The sequence below is a fragment of the Microcaecilia unicolor genome, chromosome 6 (assembly GCF_901765095.1).
Source record: "Microcaecilia unicolor chromosome 6, aMicUni1.1, whole genome shotgun sequence".
Lineage (NCBI taxonomy): Eukaryota > Metazoa > Chordata > Amphibia > Gymnophiona > Siphonopidae > Microcaecilia > Microcaecilia unicolor.
The window spans coordinates 218,238,394-218,260,146 of NC_044036.1; the positions used below are offsets into that span (position 1 = coordinate 218,238,394).

At 43.6% G+C, this 21,753-nt stretch overlaps 1 protein-coding gene across 1 annotated transcript in view; it reads right to left on the reverse strand.

Annotated features, from left to right (window-relative positions):
• The window catches only part of ANAPC2 (anaphase promoting complex subunit 2), a 492,733-nt gene that overhangs the window by 324,144 nt on the left and 146,836 nt on the right, over positions 1-21,753 (reverse strand). The window contains exon 4 of the mRNA XM_030206193.1: positions 12,531-12,663. Coding sequence (XP_030062053.1) covers positions 12,531-12,663 — 133 coding nt within the window. The remainder of the gene's footprint in view (positions 1-12,530; positions 12,664-21,753) is intronic.

The window sequence follows — 21,753 nt, forward strand, 5'->3', positions numbered from 1 at the left end:
TTGGGTACGAGACCCTGGGGGAGGACCGGAGGGAGCACCTCCGGGACGGCGGTCTCTGCGAAAGAAATGCTGCTTGGGGGAGAAATTCCTCTTGAAGGAAGAGGGGGCAGAGGAACCCGACTTGCCCGGGCGGTATGGAGGTATCGGGACGAGTACTAACCCGAGCCCTGACCTCTGGTAATTTCTTGCCCTTAGACGTGCCGAGATCGGTCACGATTTTGTCCAGCTCGACCCCAAAGAGCAGCTTGCCTTTAAAAGGCAATCTAGCCAGGCGGGATTTAGAGGCGTGGTCAGCAGACCAATGTTTCAGCCAAAGCCACCGCCGCGCAGAGACTGTCTGAGCCATGCCTTTAGCTGAGGCTCTCCAGACATCATACAGCAAGTCTGCCAAATAGGCTAAGCCCGATTCCAGGGCCGGCCAATCAGTCCTCAAGGAATGATCCGAGGGGGAAGCCCGCTGCACCATAGTCAGGCACGCCCTGGCCACATAGGAGCCGCAAACTGAGGCCTGCAAACTTAAAGCAGCCGCCTCAAAGGACGACCTTAAGGCCGCCTCCAATCTTCTGTCTTGGGCGTCCTTTAGGGCCGTGCCACCTTCCACCGGCAACGCCGTTTTCTTAGTCACCGCAGTGATTAAAGAATCCACGGTAGGCCACAGATAGGCCTCACGTTCACTCACAGCCAAAGGATAGAGGCGGGACATAGCCCTAGCCACTTTAAGGCTCGTTTCCGGGACATCCCATTGAGCCGCAATTAAGGTGTGCATGGCATCATGCACGTGGAAGGTTCTAGGCGGGCGCTTCGTCCCCAGCATAATGGCAGAGCCAACAGGGGCTGAGGGAGAGACGTCCTCCGGAGAGGAAATCTTCAAAGTGTCCATGGCCTGTAACAACAGGTTGGGCAAATCCTCTGGGCTAAAAAGCCGCGCTGCAGAGGGGTCATCCGCTCCATCCGAGCGGGGATCTATCTCCTCCAAGGAATCCGCAAAGGATCGTTGGGAGACCTCAGACACGCTGCCCTCATCTACATCGGAGGAGACAAAAGTCCTCCAAGGCCTGGAAATCAACCCGAGGGCGTTTACCTCTGGGAACCTCAACCTCTTTATCAGAAGAGGGAGCAGGGGCAGCGTTTTGCATGAGGAAAGCCTGATGCAGCAGCAAAACAAACTCGGGGGAGAAACCCCCCAGACTGTGCACTTCCGCAGCCTGGGCAACAGCCCTAGACGCACTCTCAACCGGCGCTCGCAATAGCGGGGGAGAGACATGCTGCGCATCCAAAATGGCGTCCGGCGCGAAACTCCGTGAAGGAGCCGCGCGGGAAGAACGGCGCTTAACTTTAGCCGCTTTTGTGCCGTCGCCCAAATTAAGGGCGTTCATGGCATTAATGTCTCCAACCTCAAGGGCGGCCCCGAAGAAGCCGTCCGAGCCGCGTGGCCGGCCAAGATGGCGGAGGCGAGGAGCGGGGGATGGGCGTTTATGGCGGGAAAAAACCGCCATGCCGGAGGAACGACCGGGACATTCATCGGTCACTAAACTATCACCCATCAAGGGCGAATCAGGTTGTAAAACCCCCGCATCCCCTCTAGAAGCGCTCCAGCGATCCGGGGAGCGACCCTTTGCGCCCTCGCCCTCCGACGCCATTGCCACGAGGAGAAGAATCGGGGAACCCCCTGCCCGCTATAAAAAGGTAAAATTACCTGCTTGCCGCTCCGAGCTGTAACGAACTGGTGTCCCAGTGAGTAGCTGCAATGAACGTTTAAAGAAACGTCGAATTAAACGCCTTTAAAGACGTTTAAAAATATATTTTTTTTTTTTTTTAAAACGGAGCCAGCGGGAGGGGGGAGAAAAGGAGGGACCTGGCACCACCAGGTTTGCACTTGCCCAAAAGAGCCCTCAACCCCAGGCCTCAACAAAACCTAAGGATTAGGCTTGGAGGCCTAGCCAGAGCTGCTGCTGTGTGTGACCACCACCTGCTGAGATAGAGAACATACTGAGGAGTTTCCGGCAGCACATGACCACATATAGGGAGGCAAAAGTTTGCTCTCTATCTCCACCTGCTGGTAGATGGACACAACCCACCAGTCTATGGATTGATCAGCTTGATGATATGGAAGAAGCAGATTGCAATAGTCTAAACGAGAGGTGACAAGAGTGTGGATGAGGGTTTTGGTAGAGTGCTCGGAAAGAAAGGGGCGGATTTTACGGATGTTGTAAAGAAAGAAACGACAGGTCTTGGCGGTCTGCTGGATATGAGCAGAGAAGGAGAGAGAAGAGTCAAAGATGACCCCAAGGTTTCGAGCTGAGGAGACAGGGAGAATGAGAGAGCCATCAACAGAAATAGAAAACGGGGGGAGTGGGGAGGTGGTTTGGGGGGAAAAATGAGAAGCTCGGTTTTGGTCATGTTTAATTTCAGGTGGCGTTGAGACATCCAGACAGCAATGTCAGACAAGCACGCTGAAACTTTGGTTTGGATGCAAGGTGAGATATCAGGGGTAGAAAGGTAGATTTGGGAGTCATCAGCATAGAGATGGTAGGAAAAGCCATGGGATGAGATTAATGAACCAAGGGAAGAAGTGTAGATAGAAAAGAGGAGGGGACCAAGAACAGAACCCTGAGGTACGCCGACAGGCAGAGGGATAGAAGTAGAAGAGGATCCACCAGAGTGAACACTAAAGGTGCGGAGGGAGAGGTAGGAAGAGAACCAGGAAAGGACAGAGCCCTGGAATCCAAGTGAGGACAGGGTATCGAGAAATATGCTGTGATCAACAGTGTCAAAAGCAGCGGAAAGATCAAGAAGAATGAGGATGGAATATTGACCTCTGGATTTAGCCAGTAATAGGTCATTGGAGACTTTAGTAAGCGCAGTTTCGGTTGAGTGGAGAGGGCGAAAACCAGATTGTAGTGGGTCAAGAATAGCATGTGAGGAGAGAAAATCAAGGCAGCGGTGGTGAACAGCACGCTCAAGTAATTTGGAGAGAAAAGGGAGGAGGGAGATGGGTCGGTAATTAGAGGGACAAGTAGGGTCAAGTGAAGGCTTCTTAAGGAGAGGTGTGACCACAGCATGTTTAAAGGCAATAGGGACAGTTGCAGTGGAAAGTGAGAGGTTGAGAATGTGACAGATAAAAGGAATAAGAGCAGGTGAGATGGCATTAAGAAGGTGGGTGGGAATGGGATCAGAGGAACAGGTGGTACATTTTGAGGAAGAAAGGAGAAGTGTAGTTTCCTCTATAGTAACTTCAGGAAAAGAGGAAAAAGAATGAGGGGAAGGAGAGAGAGGGGAATGGACTAGTGGAGGGAGAGGTGGCGAGGTAGAGAATTCAAGGTTTATCTTTTGAACCTTGTCGTGAAAGAATTCAGCAAGGGTCTGAGGAGATAATGAAGGGGGAGTTGGGAGAGGGGGCACCTTCAGGAGAGAGTTCAATGTGGTGAAGAGAAGTCGAGGATTAGAGCCAAGAGAGTTGATCAGTTGGATATAATAATCCTGTTTGGCGCATAAAAGAGCAGATTGGAAGGAGGTCAGCATGAACTTAAAGTGTAAGAAATCAGCAAGTGCCCGAGATTTCCACCAGAGGCGTTCGGCGGAGCAGGTACAGGAACGTAGGTAGCGGATATTAGAAGTCAGCCAAGGTTGGGGTTTTGTACTCCTTATAGGGCGGGTCATCAAAGGTACTCCTGATGTTGATCTTTCGGGAGAGGAGATCTTAGAGTATTCGGACCATATCGAGTTACCCAGGCTCTCCGAGGGGGCTCAACTCCAATTATCCCGCCCTATTGAATTAGACGAGGTGACCCAGGCAATCCACATTCTTTCTCCAGGCAAAGTCCCAGGCTCAGATGGGTTTTCCAATAAGTTTTATAAAGTCTATGCAAAAGTTTTAAGTCCATTGTTGGTCTGCCTGTTCAATTCCTTCAGTTTAGGTCAGCCGATACCAAAAACCTGGAACCTGGCGACTATCTCAGTAATATTAAAGCCTTGCAAAGACCCTCTTAATTGCGGGTCCTATCATCCCATCTCACTATTAGGGGTCGACTACAAAATCTTTAATAAGATTTTGGCCACCCGTCTACAAAGGTACCTTCCGTCTTTAATACATGAAGATCAAACAGGCTTCATTTGTGGTCGGTAAACCTTTGACAACATACAAAGAGTCCTCCATCTAGGTCAGCTAAAATCCCCATGGGCTTACTCTCTTTGGACGTGGAAAAAGCGTTTGATAGGGTACACTGGCCATTTATGTTTGCAGTTTTAGAAAAGGTGGGTTTCACAGAACAATTTCTTTCCTGGCTGCATCTTATATATGTGGAACCCTGTGCTTCGGTGAAGGTCAACGGCAGGAGCTCTCCCCCATTTCCTCTAAATAGGGGCACAGGACAGGGGTGTGCTTTATCGTCTCTGCTTTTTGCGCTGGTGGTGGAGCCCCTGGCTTGTTATATCCAAGAGCATCCGAGAATTACGGGATTAAATGTAAAGGGAATGGAGTCGTGAGTTATGCTGTTCGCAGATGATATTATATTAACACTAACCAATCCAGAAGTTTCATTTCAAGCTTTGTCCTCTACACTACAACAATATGAGCAGGTCTCGGGCTTTAGAATCAATATGGAAAAGTCGGAAGCTTTGAATATTAGCTTGCCCGATGATCAAGTGCTACGATTGAAACCTACCTTTCCCTTTCGCTGGGCGAAAAGATCTATTCGCTATCTGGGAGTTAACTTGACGTGCGATTTAAATAATCTCTATGATGCAAATTTTCCGGGAAAATTGAGAGAGCTCTTCGCGGAGCTGGAACGCTGGGAGAGCTTAACGTTCTCGTGGATGGGCCACATTAGTGCAATTAAAATGATAATACTCCCCAAGCTGCTTTATCTATTTATGGCTCTCCCCATCTCTTTGCCAGATCAGTTCTTTCGAAACTTGAGTCGAAAGGTCTTTTCCTATATATGGAATAAAGCCACCCAGAGTGCGTGCAGAAGTGATGTTCCAGAGACGTGAACAGGGAGGGATGGGGGTTCCCTCTTTTGTAGATTACTACCAAGCTGCTCATCGCCGCATATTGGCAGAGTGGCTCCATGGGACGGGCAACCCTTGGCAGTTACTTGAGTGGTTGGAGCTTGCTCCATATCCATTAAGAGCTATTCCTTGGTTGCCAGATCGGGTGCTGGGAAGGATTGCCTATTTGGCCCCTCTACTTCTTCACTGGCCCCTGTTGACTTGGGTTGCAATCAGGAAAAAATTCTTCCCGGGGCGGAAATATTTTCTACAAATGTATATTAGATTTGCTCCGCAATTTGTCCTGGGGACTGTGGATCCATGCTTCTATACATGGGAAAGTTGGGATTATGTACATCAGGGCAATTTAGGGAAGAAGAAAAGTTTATTTCATTTCAGGAAAACAGCGAGGAGTATGGCCTCTCAGCCAATCACGCATTTCAATATCAACAGGTGCAGAACTTTGTAGCTAGACGAGCTAAATGAGAATTAGTCTTAGCTGAGACACCCTTAAGAGAGGGCAATGGTGGGTGAAGCAAATAAGGGATGTATTTCCAGAATATACAGAGCCCTTTTAATGTATCAAAAACCAATTACATACTATTTATCCAGGTGGGAATCTGCGCTGGGTGCCTCCTTTGAATATGAGCAGTGGGAAGTTATGTTCAAATCTTTGCTCAAAGTTTCGATATCTAGTAGTCTGATGGAAAACGGACATAAGATTCTGTATCACTGGTATTATACGCCCAAGCGGCTGTCCAAAATTTTTCCCGCAAGCTCAGCTTTGTGCTGGCGACAGTGCGGAATGGAGGGAGATATGGTTCATATATAGTGGACTTGTCCACATGCCCAAGAGTTTTGGACCCTAGTGCTAAAACTGGTGTCTAATCAATCGGAAGTCCAGTACCCTTTAAAGATGGAATATTGCCTGCTGCATGCTAAGCCTCGAGGGGTGAAGTCTTCCATGCACCAGCTGATTGCTTCAGTGTTTGTTGCTAGCAAGTTGGTGCTGGCTGGCGCTTGGAAACAACCAACTATACCAGGTTTTCGACACACTTTACAAAAAATGGACTATATTCATTTAATGTCGAAGCTAGGCTCTACGCACTGGACACCTAGTACCATACCATCATATATGGGACCCTTACGTGCAATGGTCTTCTGATCCCAAACTTTGCAAGCTGGTACAGTAAGAGAGACACTTAAGCTTTCTCTATGAACAAGGGGAGATGGGGATGGAGGGGGGGAGGGGAGTGTTACAATAGTTGTGGCATTATTGTGCAATTTACAACAGCATTGGAACTGTTATCTAATTGGATATTTTGTCATATGGATTATTTTTATGTAGTAAAAAATCTAAAAGTAAAGATATAAAAAAAAGAAATAAACCTGGGACAATGCAGTGGTGAATGTTGCCCCTTTTAAAATATGGAAAGTGGGACTTTCCAGGTCTGCTCCCTGGTTTACTGAATCACTGAAAGAGATTAGGCAAAATGTAGGCAACTGGAGAGGAAATGGCATAAGAACCAAGTCAGTTGTATTAAATATAAATGGAGGGAGGCTTTGAAACTTTGTAAGTTTCATTTTATTTCTTTATTCATACTTGTATCCCACAATTATCCCAAAAAAAAAGTTTTGGTTCAATGTGGCTTACATTTAACAGTTGCTTGAGATTACGTTAATTCAATTACATTTACAAAGTTGAATGATGCTGTGTTTTATAGTGGTTGGCAAGATAACTATTAGTGCTTATGGAATAGCTGAAACTAAGAAAAAAAAATTGTAGGCACTGATTTTGTGGATTCTAAGAAACTATTTCAACTTGTTGAGATCCTGACATCACTTCCTCCAGCTCCTGCCTCCATTAATTCTCAACCAACAGCGCACGAACTTGCAGAATTATTTTTATATTAAAACTGAATTGATTTTAGAGGAACTTGTAAAAGATTAAACTCTACTATTGTGTAGACAACAGTCTGAAAATTACAATAGTTTGAGCCATGGTATCTCTGCTAATCGTTTTCAAACCTATTACTGAGGAAGATGTTTGTTCTTTACTATCTAGGCTTACTAGTTGTCATTGTGTGCTGGGCATTTGTCCTCAACATCTTTTAAACTACGCCTCCATCTAATATAATTTTATGGCTTGCAGCATTTTTTTATAATCTTTTGGTTACAGGAACACTTTCTATAGAGAAGGGTCATACAGCCTTTACCCCTATCCCTAAATCTCAGGATTTGGACTTGTCCGTTCCTTCTAGCTTTAAGCCTATTACAGCTATTCCTCTTTTTACTAAGTTGTTAGAGACTTTCATTAGTAAACAATTATCAGATTATGTAGACCTACATTCACGTCTTCATGTCTCACAATTTGGGTTTAGAAAGCAACACAGTACTGAGTCTCTTCTGTTGACTTTGATGACGGAAATTTGATGTTATCTATGTAAAGACAGATACTTCTTTTACAGTACGATATTTTCTGCTGTTTTCAATTCCGTTGATCATAATGTGATGTTGAGGAAGTTGAGTGAAATTGGTTTAGCTGGCCCTGTCCTAAACTGGTTCAGGGAATTTTCATATAACTGATCTTATTGCGTTTGGAAAAATGGGGTAATGTCAAACAGATGGCACTCTGGTTGCGCGGTACCTCACGGCTCACCGCTGTTTCCTATGTGATATAATCTTTTCATGAGCTCTCTTGTATCTCTTCTCCTTTGTGATGGAAAGTGACTTTTGTCTTACTCTGACAATAATTTTATTTTAGTACCAGTAAGATCCACTCTGGATGACACTTTTATCAGAGTCTCTTGTTGTGTAGATAAAATTCAATAACCTAAGTGTTATAGCTTTCTTTTTTTTTTTTTAATATTTTTATTAAGGTTTTTACATATTTATAACAAATGCTGATAACCACAACTTAACCATGCTTCAATTGGATTACCCCCCTCCCCCCCACCCTTCCTATAATATCGCTAATAACCGGTATAGTTACATGATATATCTTTACTCTATAGCTAAATCATGGAGCTGTCATTAACCTGGGCGCATCCAAGTCCACTCCATCCCTCAACCTCCAGGCTGTATATTTGTCCCACTGTTTGTAGAATTGCGTAATCCTTCCTGTCTTTATTGCTGTCAACTTGGTCATTTGATAGATGTAGTCCATTTTATGTACCACCCTTATCACCGGTGGCAAAAAAGGTTGTTTCCATGCTGAGGCTAGCACGATTTTTCCTGCTACTAGCCACATCGACGCCAAACGATGGGCTGTTGATGTTATGCCTGCCGGTTGGAATTGCAATAGACAGGTCTCCATCCTCAGGGGATAATGGCTCCCTAAGAATTTTTCTAATGTCTTAATTATTTCTAGCCAGTATGCCTGTGCTTTAGGGCATATCCACCAAATATGAGCCATATCTCCAGTCTCTTTGCATCCTCTCCAGCACCAGCTACTTTCTTTCTTATACATTCTTGCTACCTTATTGGGTGTCAGGTACCACTGGTACAACATCTTATAACCATTTTCAATTAAAGAGCTAGAAATTGATACTTTAAGCAAGTAACTCAAAGCTTTTTCCCAACTGTTGCTGTCATACTTCTGTTGCATAACTTTTTCCCACCTCTGGGTGTAACGTTCTAGTGGGTTTAAATAGGATCCCAACGCTCTGTATAAACGGGAAATACACCCCCTCTGACTCCCCCCTCCCATAGCCTTTTCTAGTGCCGTATCCTCAAGGGCAAGCTCTCTTTTAGCTCTTCGTTGTATGTAATCCCTAATCCTATGGTAGTGATATAGGTGGGACACAGGGAGTTCGAATTCCTCTTGGAGGTCTGCAAATGGTATCATGCTCCCCTCTTCCCAAATTTGATGTAATGCTACCAGCCCTTTCTGCTTCCAGACTCGGAACACATTGTCTGCTGCTCCTATGGGACATCCCATAGCTGTCTGTATTTTCATTAGCCTAAAATGTTTCCTGCCTGGTAGCAGCTTCTGTCGCAATGTATTCCAAGTCCTAAGGGGAAAACGTATTGCGGGGGCGCCTGTCGAATGCATGTTAGCAGTTGGTTCTGTGGAGCCCATAATATGGCATCTGGTCTCTCCATCTTTAACCAGTATTTCTCAATTTGTATCCAAGGAGTTGAGAGATTGGAACCCCACACCGCTAATACCCGCAGCTGAGCTGCTTGATAATATTGTTTAAAGTTAGGCACCCCCATACCCCCCTTATCCTTTGGCTGAAACATAATATCTGCCCTCACCCTAGGCGGTTTGTGTTGCCAAATGTATGCGAATACTTTGCGCTGCAGATGACGAAAGAAGTGGTTTGGAATCGGTAGGGGCAGTGCCATAAATAGATATAAAATCTTTGGTAGGAGCATCATTTTTATTGCTGAGATCCTTCCTATCCATGATAATTCTAACCCTTCCCATCTCTCCAATTCCCTTAACAATTCCCGGACTTTTTGTGGGAAGTTAGCCTCATACAAATCTACTAGTTTGGCTGTGAGATTAACCCCCAAATATCTCAAATATTGATTGACCCATCGAAAGGGATACTTTTGGCTCAATGCCAGTGTCATCTCATTAGAGAGGCCTACCCCCATGATCTCTGACTTATCCATGTTCACCCGGAACCCTGCCATCGTCCCATACTGTTGTAAACACTGCATCACCCCTGGTAGTGATTCCTGAGGACATGTCAGTGTAAGCAAAATGTCGTCTGCAAACAACATACTCTTATGTGTCTCCTCACCTATGGTCAGGCCATGTATGTCTACGTGCTGTCTAATATGTTGAGCCAGCGGTTCCATTGTAAGTGCGAATAACAATGGAGACAACGCACACCCCTGACGAGTTCCCCTCTCAAGGTGGATTAGATCAGATCTGGATCCATTAATTCGTAAAAAGGCTATAGGGTTCAAATATAGTAATGTAAGCCATGAGATGAACCTTCCCGAAATACCTATCTGTTCCAATACTGGAAACATAAATTGCCACTGAACCCGATCGAACGCCTTTTCGGCGTCGAGAGATAATACCAACATCGGTTGTTCTGTATCTCCTGCCTCATGGATCAAGTGTATGGCTCTACGAATATTATCGAAAGTCTGTCTCCCACTTATGAAACCCGTTTGATCCCCATGCACCAATTTCGGCATGACCCGTTGCAGTCGATAGTGTTATAGCTTTCTAATGATCCTTCAACTATTCCTACTACTGTGTTACTGACTAGTAGTAAAATCATAAAGGTGGACTTTGAGGCTCATTTTCAAAGCACTTAGCCTCCCAAAGTTCCATAGAAACCTATGGAACTTAGCCTCCCAAAGTGCTTTGAAAATATGCCTCAAAGAGTCTAGAACTTTAGGAGTAATCCTGGATCCTTCACTTACATTTGATTCACAGGTTAATCGACTGTGGAAACGAACATTCTATCGTATGCAACAATTACGAATGATTAGGTCTTATTTCTTTGAACCACATTTTGCGTTACTGGTTCAAATGTTGGTATTGTCCCATTTGAAGTATTGTAATTGACTATATATGGAACTGAATGCTAAAGTTTTCCACAAATTACAACCGATTCAAAATACAGCAGTACATTTAGTTTTTCATTTGACGAAGTACATAGTATCTCTATGTAAGTGAAGCAACTTCATTGGCTTCCCCCTATAGCATGCATTATTTTCAAAACAGTTTGTATAATTTTCCATGTGTTATATAGTAGTACTTCTGAGTTCTTGGTACAATTTTTTCTGACTCTTACTTTGTTTCTTCTCGGGTACATGACAAGTTGATATTAAAATTACTCACATTTAGATGTGTGCAGTTTAAACATCAATATGATGCAATGCCCTTGTTTCAGACTAATTCAATCTGGAATTCTCTTCCTTTGCGTTTTAGATCTATGATGAGTTATATGCAATTATGCAAGAGTTTAAGTAGCAGTAGTATTTCTGTTTGATATATATATTTTTTTTAGATGACTCTTGTACTATGAGATTCTTTTTGTAAACCACCTTGACATCTTCAAGCTGGGATTAGTGCGGTATACAAGCCTTAGATTAGAACTGTCACTTTGCATGGTGCTTTCTGCATATCTCTTGTTCTCTACAAGTTGTCCAGAGATGAGAGAGGTCCACACGTTTGATTGTCTGGTTAGTGTTAGCTTAGCGAGTTACGGTTGTTGTGTTTATTCTGAGGTTCTCCTTACTGCTTGTCTACGTAAATACTGAGGAGCTGGACTGGATGCCAAGAGAGAGATGTCTCAGCTCAGTTTTCAGTTCTCTATCTCCACCTGCTGGTTGATCAACACAACTATCCGACAGATTCTGGAATAGGGGGGAGGACTAATGGAAAGAAAATTATCAGGTAAGACCTACATTATCCTTTTTAATCACGAATAAATAACCTGTTAATTCCAGTGTTAATCATGATTAACATGCAGACCCACTAAGTTTGCCACATGACTCCATAAGGCCAGGCTAATCCTGGTTTTAGCTCATTGCTTATGAATTTATAGTTTTTGATTTACTTGGGAAACTCCATGGGAGCAGCAAAACTGAAAATCCATGTGCATAATACTGTAAAACCTGTACTGGATTAACCTATTACTTAGTAGATGCGTGCAGACAAACTAATTTTCACTTTATTTAGTCTCCCGTGCCATTTTCTTTCCCTTTCGGGGGCAATTATAGGGAAAGGTGCACACTATTTGTGAACAGTGTGCTTTTGTTTGGTAGGAGTGCACAATCTTTCCTGACAACATGCACACACACTATTAGGAATGAGTATACACTCTTTCACAAAGAGTACAAACTTTTGGGGGAAAGTGTATACTATTTCCAACAGAGAAAAAAAACCCCTGCTATTTCAGGTTTTTTTCCTATCATTTTGTACAAAAAAACTACATGAAACAAATGCACATCCCTATTTCTTATGACATGAAGTCAGGTGGCAACCCAAATTCCATCTGCGCCTCACTCTACTGTTCTTACGTAGTTTTGAAGCAAATATTTCACAAATAGTTCTTGTCTTCAGTTAAACTTCATCTACTACTTGAGCTCTACTCACTATTCTGAGACTCTACAGAGCTTCACACCTAATAGCTGACCCCACTGTTTTAACTCAAAGACCCCCAACTAACATGTTTTGCCTGCATTTCTTGTTCATTTGTCTTTATTAGTCTATAGGTTTCAAGAAACAGGGACTGTAAAGCACTGTGTACAGCTCATAATGCTATATTTTATTGTTAACCACTCTGATGCACTGTGAACGGTGGCATAAAAAGTTTATAATAAGCATAAACATATATTAATAATAATAATAATAATAATATGGCCTAATCCAGGGCCAAAGACTGGCTCAGAAAGCAGAAAAAAATCCAGGTCCAGAAAATGAAATCAAGTCTTCAACACAGCAGCAAAGCATTATCACAGGACTGCCCTAACTAAATTCCAGAAACAACAGTGGAAATTGCAGAATGTTATTTTTGATTGTTGAGCACAGCCAATATTACAGCTCACTGTCCACTAGGTTTTACCTGCTGAAATTCACTGAGGAAGGAGCGTTCATACTCCCCTCGGCATCTCTTCTCCATTCTCTCCTCAATCATCTTATGCAAGATTGTGGTGACTGCATCAGAGCTGACTCTCTCTAGCAGGTCCAATCTGTGCCTGCAGGACAAAGAGCAGGAAAAAGGTCGTTTTGCGCTCTTAGTGTCTGCTAAATTTAATAAATGAAATAAAATGAAATTAACCAGCATATATGACTAAAGACAAATAATTGAGTACAAATACTCCTACAATATAAAAATTACAGCCTACGTACATATATACAGGGTGAGGCAAAAAAAAAAAAAAAGGAACCCCTAGAGATTTTTGCTGTTTTTCAGCAACCACTTGGAATTTCAATGTGACATTTTACAGCTCTTTTTTTGTTACATTTGTACTCCGCGCTTTCCCACTCATGGCAGGCTCAATGCGGCTTACATATTATATACAGGTACTTATTTGTACCTGGGGCAATGGAGGGTTAAGTGACTTGCCCAGAGTCACAAGGAGCTGCCTGTTATATACAGTGCAATCCACTTAAGTGCAAGGGTCTGAGACCAAAGAAATACATGCAGTTAACTGGAGCGTGCACTTAACCGTTGTGCACAGTACAGTACTGTTTATTATGCAAGTGTTCCATCAGGAATCGCTCGCCAGTAAATGCCAGAAAATGCCACGAGGTGCAAACTCGTTCAAGATGGTAGGAAGAACTGAAACAACCCCATTTTCAGCACCAAAGTCATCAGCGTCTTGTTTCTCACCATGCTGTTTCTTGAATTTTATGTTGTTCCTCTCCTTCCATCTTTCCAACCATCCAACAGTGGCTTTGAATTCAGTTAGTCCAAGGCTTTCAGCTAGCTGGTTAGCTTTCTCCATAAGCAGTGGACCACTGACAGGAAACTGTCTGCTCCAGACTCGAGAAAACCACTGAAGAAGAGCATCTTCTACCTCCTTAGCTTTTCCCGCTTGACACCATATTCTTTAGCAATAGATGCTTGACTTTCTTTGTTTTCTAATTTTTTCAAAAGAACTTCTATTTGTTCAGCCAGTGTTAAAGTCTTACAGTTCCGCCGCCGCGACGACGACAAGCCCGGTGCATGCATATATATATATATAATTTATTACATTTGTATCCCACATTTTCCCGCATAGCAGTAGGCTCAATGTGGCTTACAGGTTCTGGAGAGGAGAGTACCAACTCCGGGAATATATACAGAGTGGAAAATAGAGTAACAGTAGGTGCAAGGAAGCTGATAAGGTTCTGGAAAAGAGAATACAACTCTGGGACAAATATATAGTAGCATATAGAGAGAAGTAATCCCAATGAGGCTGATAAGTCTCCGGGGATGGGACTACAGCTTCTAGTGAGCAATACAGAGTAGGATAAGGGTAGAAGTACACTTAATTATAACTTGAGTGGTAAAATACATACAGTTTGAAGTAATAGGATTATGTGGAAGGGGTATTGTTCATTTCTTAGTTCGATAGATGTGATGCATTGTTCATGAATTAGTTCAGGTCTGCTGGGTATGCTTTCCGGAAGAGGTGAGTCTTGAGGTCTTTTCCGAATTTTAGATGGGTGTTCACAATTCTAATGTTTCTAGGTAATGCATTCCAGAGCTGGGTGCAAATGTAGGAAAAGCTAGATGCATATGTCGATTTGTATTTTAGTCCTTTACAGTTTGGGTAATGCAGGTTTAGAAACATTCTTGATGATTCGATGAGGTTTCTAGTTGGTAAGCTGATAACTACTACTACAAATCATTTCTACAGTGCTACCAGTCGTACGCAGCGCTTCACAACTGAACATGAAGAAAAGACAGTCCCTCCTCAAAAGAGCTTACAATCTAAATCAGGACAGACAGACAGGACAAACAAGGGATAAGGGTAGGACAGACAGATAGGACACAAAGGGAAAGGGGACTATTGAAGAGAGGAAGACAAGAACCTGCCATGAGTGGGAAAGCGCGGGGTACAAATGTAACAAAAAAATAAGATAAAGGTTACGAGCAGGTGACAAGTTAGGAATTAAAAGCAGCATCAAACAGGTAAGCCTTTAGCCCGAATTTGAAGGCGGCCAGGGATAGAGCTTGACGTAATGGCTCAGGAAGTCTATTCCAGGCATAAGGTGCGGCGAGATAAAAGGAACGGAGTATGGAGTTAGCGATGGAGGAAAAGGGTGCAATTAGGAGAGATTTGCCTAGTGAATGGAGTTCCTGGGAAGGAGTGTAGGGAGAGATGAGGGTGGAGAGGTAGTGAGGGGCAGTAGAGTGAATGCACTTATAGGTCAATAAGAGGAGCTTGAACTGTATACGGAAACGGATAGGGAGCCAGTGAAGTGACTTCAGAAGAGGGCTGATATGGGCATAGCGACTTTGGCGAAATATTAATCGTGCAGCAGAATTTTGAACAGATTGAAGAGGAGAGAGATGGCTGAGTGGAAGACCTGTGAGAAGCAAGTTGCAGTAGTCCAAGCGAGAGGTGATGAAGTATGGATGAGGGTTCTGGTAGCGTGCTCAGAAAGGAGAGGGCGAATTTTGGTGATATTATAGAGGAAGAAACGACAGGTTTTAGCAATCTGTTGAATATGTGCAGAGGAGAGGGAGGAGTCGAAGATGACCCCAAGGTTACGAGCAGATGAGACAGGAAGAATGAGCGTGCTGTCAACAGAAATAGAGAGTGGGGGAAGGGGAGAGGTTGGTTTAGGTGGGAAGATAAGGAGCTCAGTTTTGGACATATTGAGCTTCAGGTGGCGGTGAGATATCCAGGAAGCAATGTCAGACAGGCAGGCAGATATCTTGGCCTGGATTTCTGCCGAGATTTCTGATGTGGAGAGGTAGATCTGGGAGTCATCAGCGTAAAGGTGATATTGAAAACCGTGAGCTGAGATTAGAGCACCAAGGGAGGAAGTATAGATGGAGAAAAGGAGAGGTCCTAGACAGAGCCTTGAGGTACACCCACTGAGAGTGGGATAGAGGAAGAGGAGGATCCACCAGAGTATACACTAAAAGTACGCTGAGAGAGATAGGAAGAAAACCAGGAAAGAGCAAAATTCTGAAATCCAAGTGAGGACAGCGTGCCAAGGAGTAAGCTGTGATCAACAGTGTCAAAAGTAGCAGAAAGATTGAGAAGGATGAGGCTAGAGTAGAGCCCTTTGGATTTAGCCACGAATAGATCATTGGAGACTTTAGCAAGTGCTGTTTCAGTTGAATGAAGGGGGTGAAAGCCAGATTGGAGTGGATCAAGAATAGCTTGAGAAGAAAGAAAGTCGAGGCAACGACGGTGGACAGCACGTTCTGATAAGAACGTGGAATGTGCAGTGGAAAGTGACAGATTGAGGATATGACAGATGAAAGGGGTGACAGCAGGAGAAATAGTGTTGAGTAGATGAGATAAGTTTGGTCATGTAGGTTGGGGCCAGACCACGGATTGTTTTGTGGACCAGAGTGCAAATTTTGAAGGCTATTTGTTCCTTGATTGGTAGCCAGTGCAGTATTTCGCGTAGGGGTTTAGCACTTTTGACTCTTGTCTTACCGAAAATGAGTCTAACTGTCGTGTTCTGCGCGGTCTGGAATTTCCTTAAGATCTGTTCTTTGCATCCCACATATACGGCGTTAGAGTAGTCAACATATGATAGTACCATTGTTTGAATTATGTTATGGAAAGTTTCCCTTGGGAAGAATTGTTTGATCCATTTGCGTTTCTATATTGCATGGAACATTTTCTTCGTGGTGGCAGAAGCTTGGCTCTCCTTCCAAGGATCTTCAGTTTGTCAGATATTGGGAGAGTGTGTTACGGGGTTTTATGGATGAAGGGGGGTTTGTTTTGTAGTGAAAACAGAGAATAAGGCAGTGAGTTTTTTCCTTGTTGAGTTTGAGTTTGAATGCCGATGCCCAGGCATCCATTAAGCTTAAACTAGTCTTTATTGCAACAGTGATTTCTGTTGGATTAGAGTTGAATGGTATGTAAATGGTGACATCATCCGCATACAGAAAAGGATTAAGATTATGCTTGAATAGGGCATGAGCAAGGGGGATCATCATCAGATTAAATAATATGGGTGAGAGAGTTGAACCCTGGGGTACTCCACAATCGGTACTCCATGATGGTGATATGTTTGAGTTTGCTTTTACTTGATAAGATCTTGTGGTTAGGAAACCCTTGATCCATTTGAGTATATTCCCTCCTATGCCTATCTTGTCAAGTATTCTTAATAGTATATAATGGTCAACCATATCGAATGACAAGTCAAATTGCAAGAAGAGTATGCTTTTACCTAATGCGATTTCCTTTTTGAACTTGGCTAGGAGAGTTACCAGGAGGTTTCTGTACTGTGGAGAGATCTGAAGCCCGACCGTGATTCATGAAGGAATGAGAAATTGTCGATGTATTCAGTAAGTTGTTTAGCTACAATGCTTTCCATCAGTTTGGTTGCAAGTGGGATGGATGCCACAGGTCAGTAGTTGGTGATATCGTTAGTTTTCTATTTGGTGTCTTTTGGTAATGGTGTGAGTAGTATATTACCTTTGTCTTTGGGGAATATGCCATGCTGGAACAAGAACTTGAGGTGGGAGGTAAATTCAGTGATGAATCGAGCGGGGGGGGGGGGTCATTAGGTAATTGGGGCAGGTGTCCAATTGACAGTAGGATGTAGAGATCTTATTGGTTGCTAGTGCTAATGTTTCTTGTATGATCTGGGCGAAATTTGTCCAAGTTCGGTAGGCTGAGTATTCTTCTGAGCGTGGGTCTAGCTCATTAAGGAAGGTATCAAGGTTGGTGTAAGTCCTGTGACATATTTTTGCGTAGATCGACAGTTTTGCCTTTGAAGTAGTTAGCAAGATCATCTGCTGTTGGGATTCTTGATATTGCTGAGGACACTGGTTTTGTATTTAGTAATTTATCCAGTACCTTGTATAACGTTTTCATGTCTTTGAAGTCAGAACCTAGTTGTTCATTTTAGTAGTTCCATTTGGATTTTTTGATTTCATATTTGTATTTTCTATGTGATTCTTTCCAAGCGTTTAGATTTTGATAATTTTTGTTTTTACTCCAGGCTCATTCAAGTTATCTGGTTCTAGATTTTAAATGTTTCACATTTTCGTTGAACCATGGGGTCCTGTTTGGTTTGTGAATGGTTATTGTTCGTAAAGGAGCTAATTCATTTAGAACGGTGTTACATCTCGATTCTCAATCTGCAAGATAGTTGATGGAATCAGATCGAATAGACCAATTGTTGTCATAAATTGATTGACAAAATGCAGTTGTGTCCACTTTACCTCTGGTTTGGTAAGATTTTTTTTCATCAGTTTTGAGATGCCCATTCTTCAGCCAATGTAGGGTCAGATTTAATTTGAAGTGATCTGACCATGGAATTTCCGTCCATTTTATTTATTTGTATCCCACATTTTCCTACATATTGTAGGCTCAATGATTTTAATGATTTGGTGTGATGCGAATTTATGGGTTAGCAGGTCAAGTGTGTGGCCTTTTCTGTGGGTGGCATTCGGATGTGGCCATTCGAAATCACATGGAAGAATTCCTTACAATCTTGGACACCAGTTGAGTTTGGGTCTTCTAAATGAAGGTTTATGTCCCCAATGACTAGTATGTATGAGTTAGATGTACAAGTGGCCGATATGAAATCCATTAGGGTTATATATGCTTCGCTCCAAGTGCCTGGTGGTCTGTAGAATAGGACGCAATTTAGATTGCCAGCTACACTTTTATGTTGCAATCTGAATGAGGCAATTTCTAGTTGAGGTGTAATTGATTCAGCAGTGGTTTCTAAAGTGAGATGGGATCTGTAGATTATGGCAATGCCCCCGCCTTTTTTACCTATTCTGGTCCAGTGTGTAATGTTGTATCCCGGAGGGCAAAGGTCCAGTATTATGGGATCTTTTTGGTCATGGATCCAGGTTTCGCTAATGAAGAGTAAATCTAAGGTTTTCGATGTGATCCAATCTTTTATCATTTCTGTTTTGTTTACTGTTGATCTGGCATTGATGTAACCTATTTGAATTATAAGGTATGTATCTTCATTTATGTAGAGAGTGGCATGAGATTATCTTTAAACACTGTAAACTTACAGACTTTTTAGCGTGACCACCCATCAATTTTCACATGTTCAAAAATGTTTGCACTGTAAAACTATCATTATTTGAAAAAAAAAAAAAGGGGGGGGGGGATACCAGCTTACTGTTAACGTCATCACAATGAAGCAGACTTTTGTCTAGGGAGCAATGTTGGAGGCCTATCACAAGCTCCATCCAAAGCTGCAAACAATCACTAAACTCAAGGAAGCGCTACAGATTATCTAGGACAGCCTGCCACAGGGATCAATCGACAAGGCTGTTAAGAACTTCCCAAAGCGACTGAAGGCTAATGTTAAAGCTGGGGGTGGATACTTTGGGCATTCAAAATGATTGCAAAATTCTGACACATTGTTAATTGTATCATTTGAATGACATTATTTTACTGTGTTTTAGCTTGACCATTTTTAACACACATAAATCACTAGGTAGAAACGCTAAAACGTCAGTAGCCAACATAGCTTAAGATAATTAAATGTTGTTTAACAGTAATACAGAAATATGATGACTAACCAGCTTATAATCGAAAGTGATCGCCGGCCATCTTCCAACACAAATCGGAAGATGGCCGGCGATTTCTTAAAAGCGGCAAAATCGGTATAATCGGAAGCGGCATTTTTGACAGCATCGCCGCTTTCCCGTCGCTTCGCCGGCGAAAGTTCAAGGGGGCGTGTCGGTAGATTAGCGAAGGCGGGACATGGGCGGGCATGGGTGTGGCTACCAGATGGCCGGCTTTCGCCGATAATGGGAAAAAAAAAGCGGCGTTAAGCAGTATTTCGCCGGCTTTACTTGGACCTTTTATTTTCACGACCAAGCCTCAAAAAGGTGCCCCAACTGACCAGATGACCACTGGAGGGAATGGGGATGACCTCCCCATACTCCCCCAGTGGTCACCAATCCCCTTCCAAACTAAAAAAAATAAAACTAAAAACCTATTTGCCAGCCTGTATGCCAGCCTCAAATGCCGTACCCACCTCCATGACAGCAGAATGTGTTGTATCCTCCGACAGCTTTTCCCTGGTTGCGATGTGGCTCTCGGGTGAGTGTGACACCTTTTCTGTTAGGTGCCCTGCACATTAGCAATGCATTATGGTGGGTGTAGGGTACTGGGCTCTACTCCCATGGTGCTTTTCCTCCCTGCTAACTGGGTCAGAGTGTGCCCTGTTTTGTTTCCTGTTGTAGTCCATGCAGTAGTGGCCATTTTTGTAAGCCAGTTTTAGTTCCCTTTCCTGTGTTACCCACATTAGAGAACGTAGTTCTTACCTTGCATGGTGCTGAAAGAGAGCATTGTACACCATTGTGCCAGCTCTGACCTACTACTAATCTTAGTACCAGGGGACTCTTTGCCAGTAGGGCACAACCTCTGACCTGCAGTTAACTGTGAGTAAACGTGGTTATTTCAAGAAAGGACTTTTTCAGAGAGATTAGTCTTCAGGTGTGAACTGGTGTGCCAAAGTTATACAGCAACAATAAGTCCTAAAGGCTGTATGCAGGTCCCTGGAACAATTTTAGTGGGTGCAGTACATTTGTGGGTAGTGGGTTTGGGGGGGGGGGGTTGGGGGTCTCAGCTCCCAAAGTAAGGGAGCTATGCACGTGGGAGCTCTTCTGAAGTCCACCGCAGTGACCCCTAGGGTGGCTGGTTGGTGTCCTGGCATGTCAGGGGGGCCAGTGCACTAAAAATGCTGGCTTCTCCCATGGCCAAATGCCTTGAATTTGGCCGGGGTTTGAGATGGCCGACATAACTTTCCATTATCGCTGAAAAACAAACCCGGCCATCTCAAACCCGGCGAACTCCACGGCATTTGGCCGGGCTAAACCGTATTATCGAAAAAAAAAAAAAAAGATAGCCGGCCATCTTTTTCGATAATACGGTTCCGGCCAGCTGTAGCGCCGCCAACAACATAGATCACCGGTGATCTATTTGGCCGGCGACATTCGATTATGCCTCTCCACGTAAGCAAAATTTCTCATTGAAATCAAAGTGGGTGCTGAGAAAATGGCAAAAAACTCTAGGTGGCTACTTTTTTTTTTTGCCTCATCCTGTATAATAAAATTGATCTAACAGTAATGGATAACACATTTTCCATTCACAAGCAGGACTGAGTTATGCACATAATTGGTTGTTGTCAGCACTATGGCAGAACTGCTCTCCCAGAGCTCAGAACTTACTGTAGAGTTCTGAACATGTGTGGTCCTTCCCGCATGCAGTGGCCTCCTCAGCATCAGTTTTGTTTTTCCACTCAGAGAAAGAGGCACAAAACAAAGCTCTCCTGTGTTTGTTATTTTCAAAACTGTTTTTCATCATATTGAGTTTACATTCTTCCTTCAAAGAATAAGAGACTATCCCCTTATTTTCGAAAGTGATGGGCGCCCAGATTTCAACCCAAAAGGCATATAGACGTCTCCATGAGCAAAGGGCGCCCAAACCTAATAATCGAAACAGGACTTTCAGCGCGCGAACGCCCAGGTACGGACGCCCTAACAAGGGGCATGTCTGGGGCGTGTTAGGGGTGGCGTTATGAGATGGCCACCTCCAACTTATAACAGATAGCGAAATGGTTTTGCATGGGCGGGAACATGGGCATCACTGTTTAGACCCGAAATAAAAGCGACCACAGTAAGGGGGAAATCGTCTTTAGACCCATTAGCGATTGTGGAGTTGGAGAGTGGCGAGATCGTTGTTGGGAGAGCTGAATTGTTGGTTGCAGAGAAAGCTGAGTGTGTTGAGTACCTGTTAACTTTGTCTGTGTGCCCTAGTCGGAACGTTTGCACTCTCACCTGCCTCGTGTGTGGATCGGGGGAAGAATTCAGACAAGCAAGCTTCCTGAAGGAAAACAGATTTATAAGGACTAGTGGAACATTGATTTATTCACTGAGAACATTATGCAGATAAGCAATTATTTCAGGGGTGCAACGTATAGGGGGTCTGTAGGGGAGAGTGGAGGGAGGGCAGGGTACCCAGGTGAGTGTGGGGAGCATGGGAATATGTTGGAAAATGGTGAGGTGAGAGATTGAACTGGAGGGATTTTGGGTGTGGGAATTAAATTTATGCGGGTTTGGGGGTGGAGAGATGGAGGGATGCTTGGCAGAAGTATATGGGTTGAATGAATGCAGTGGATGTGAA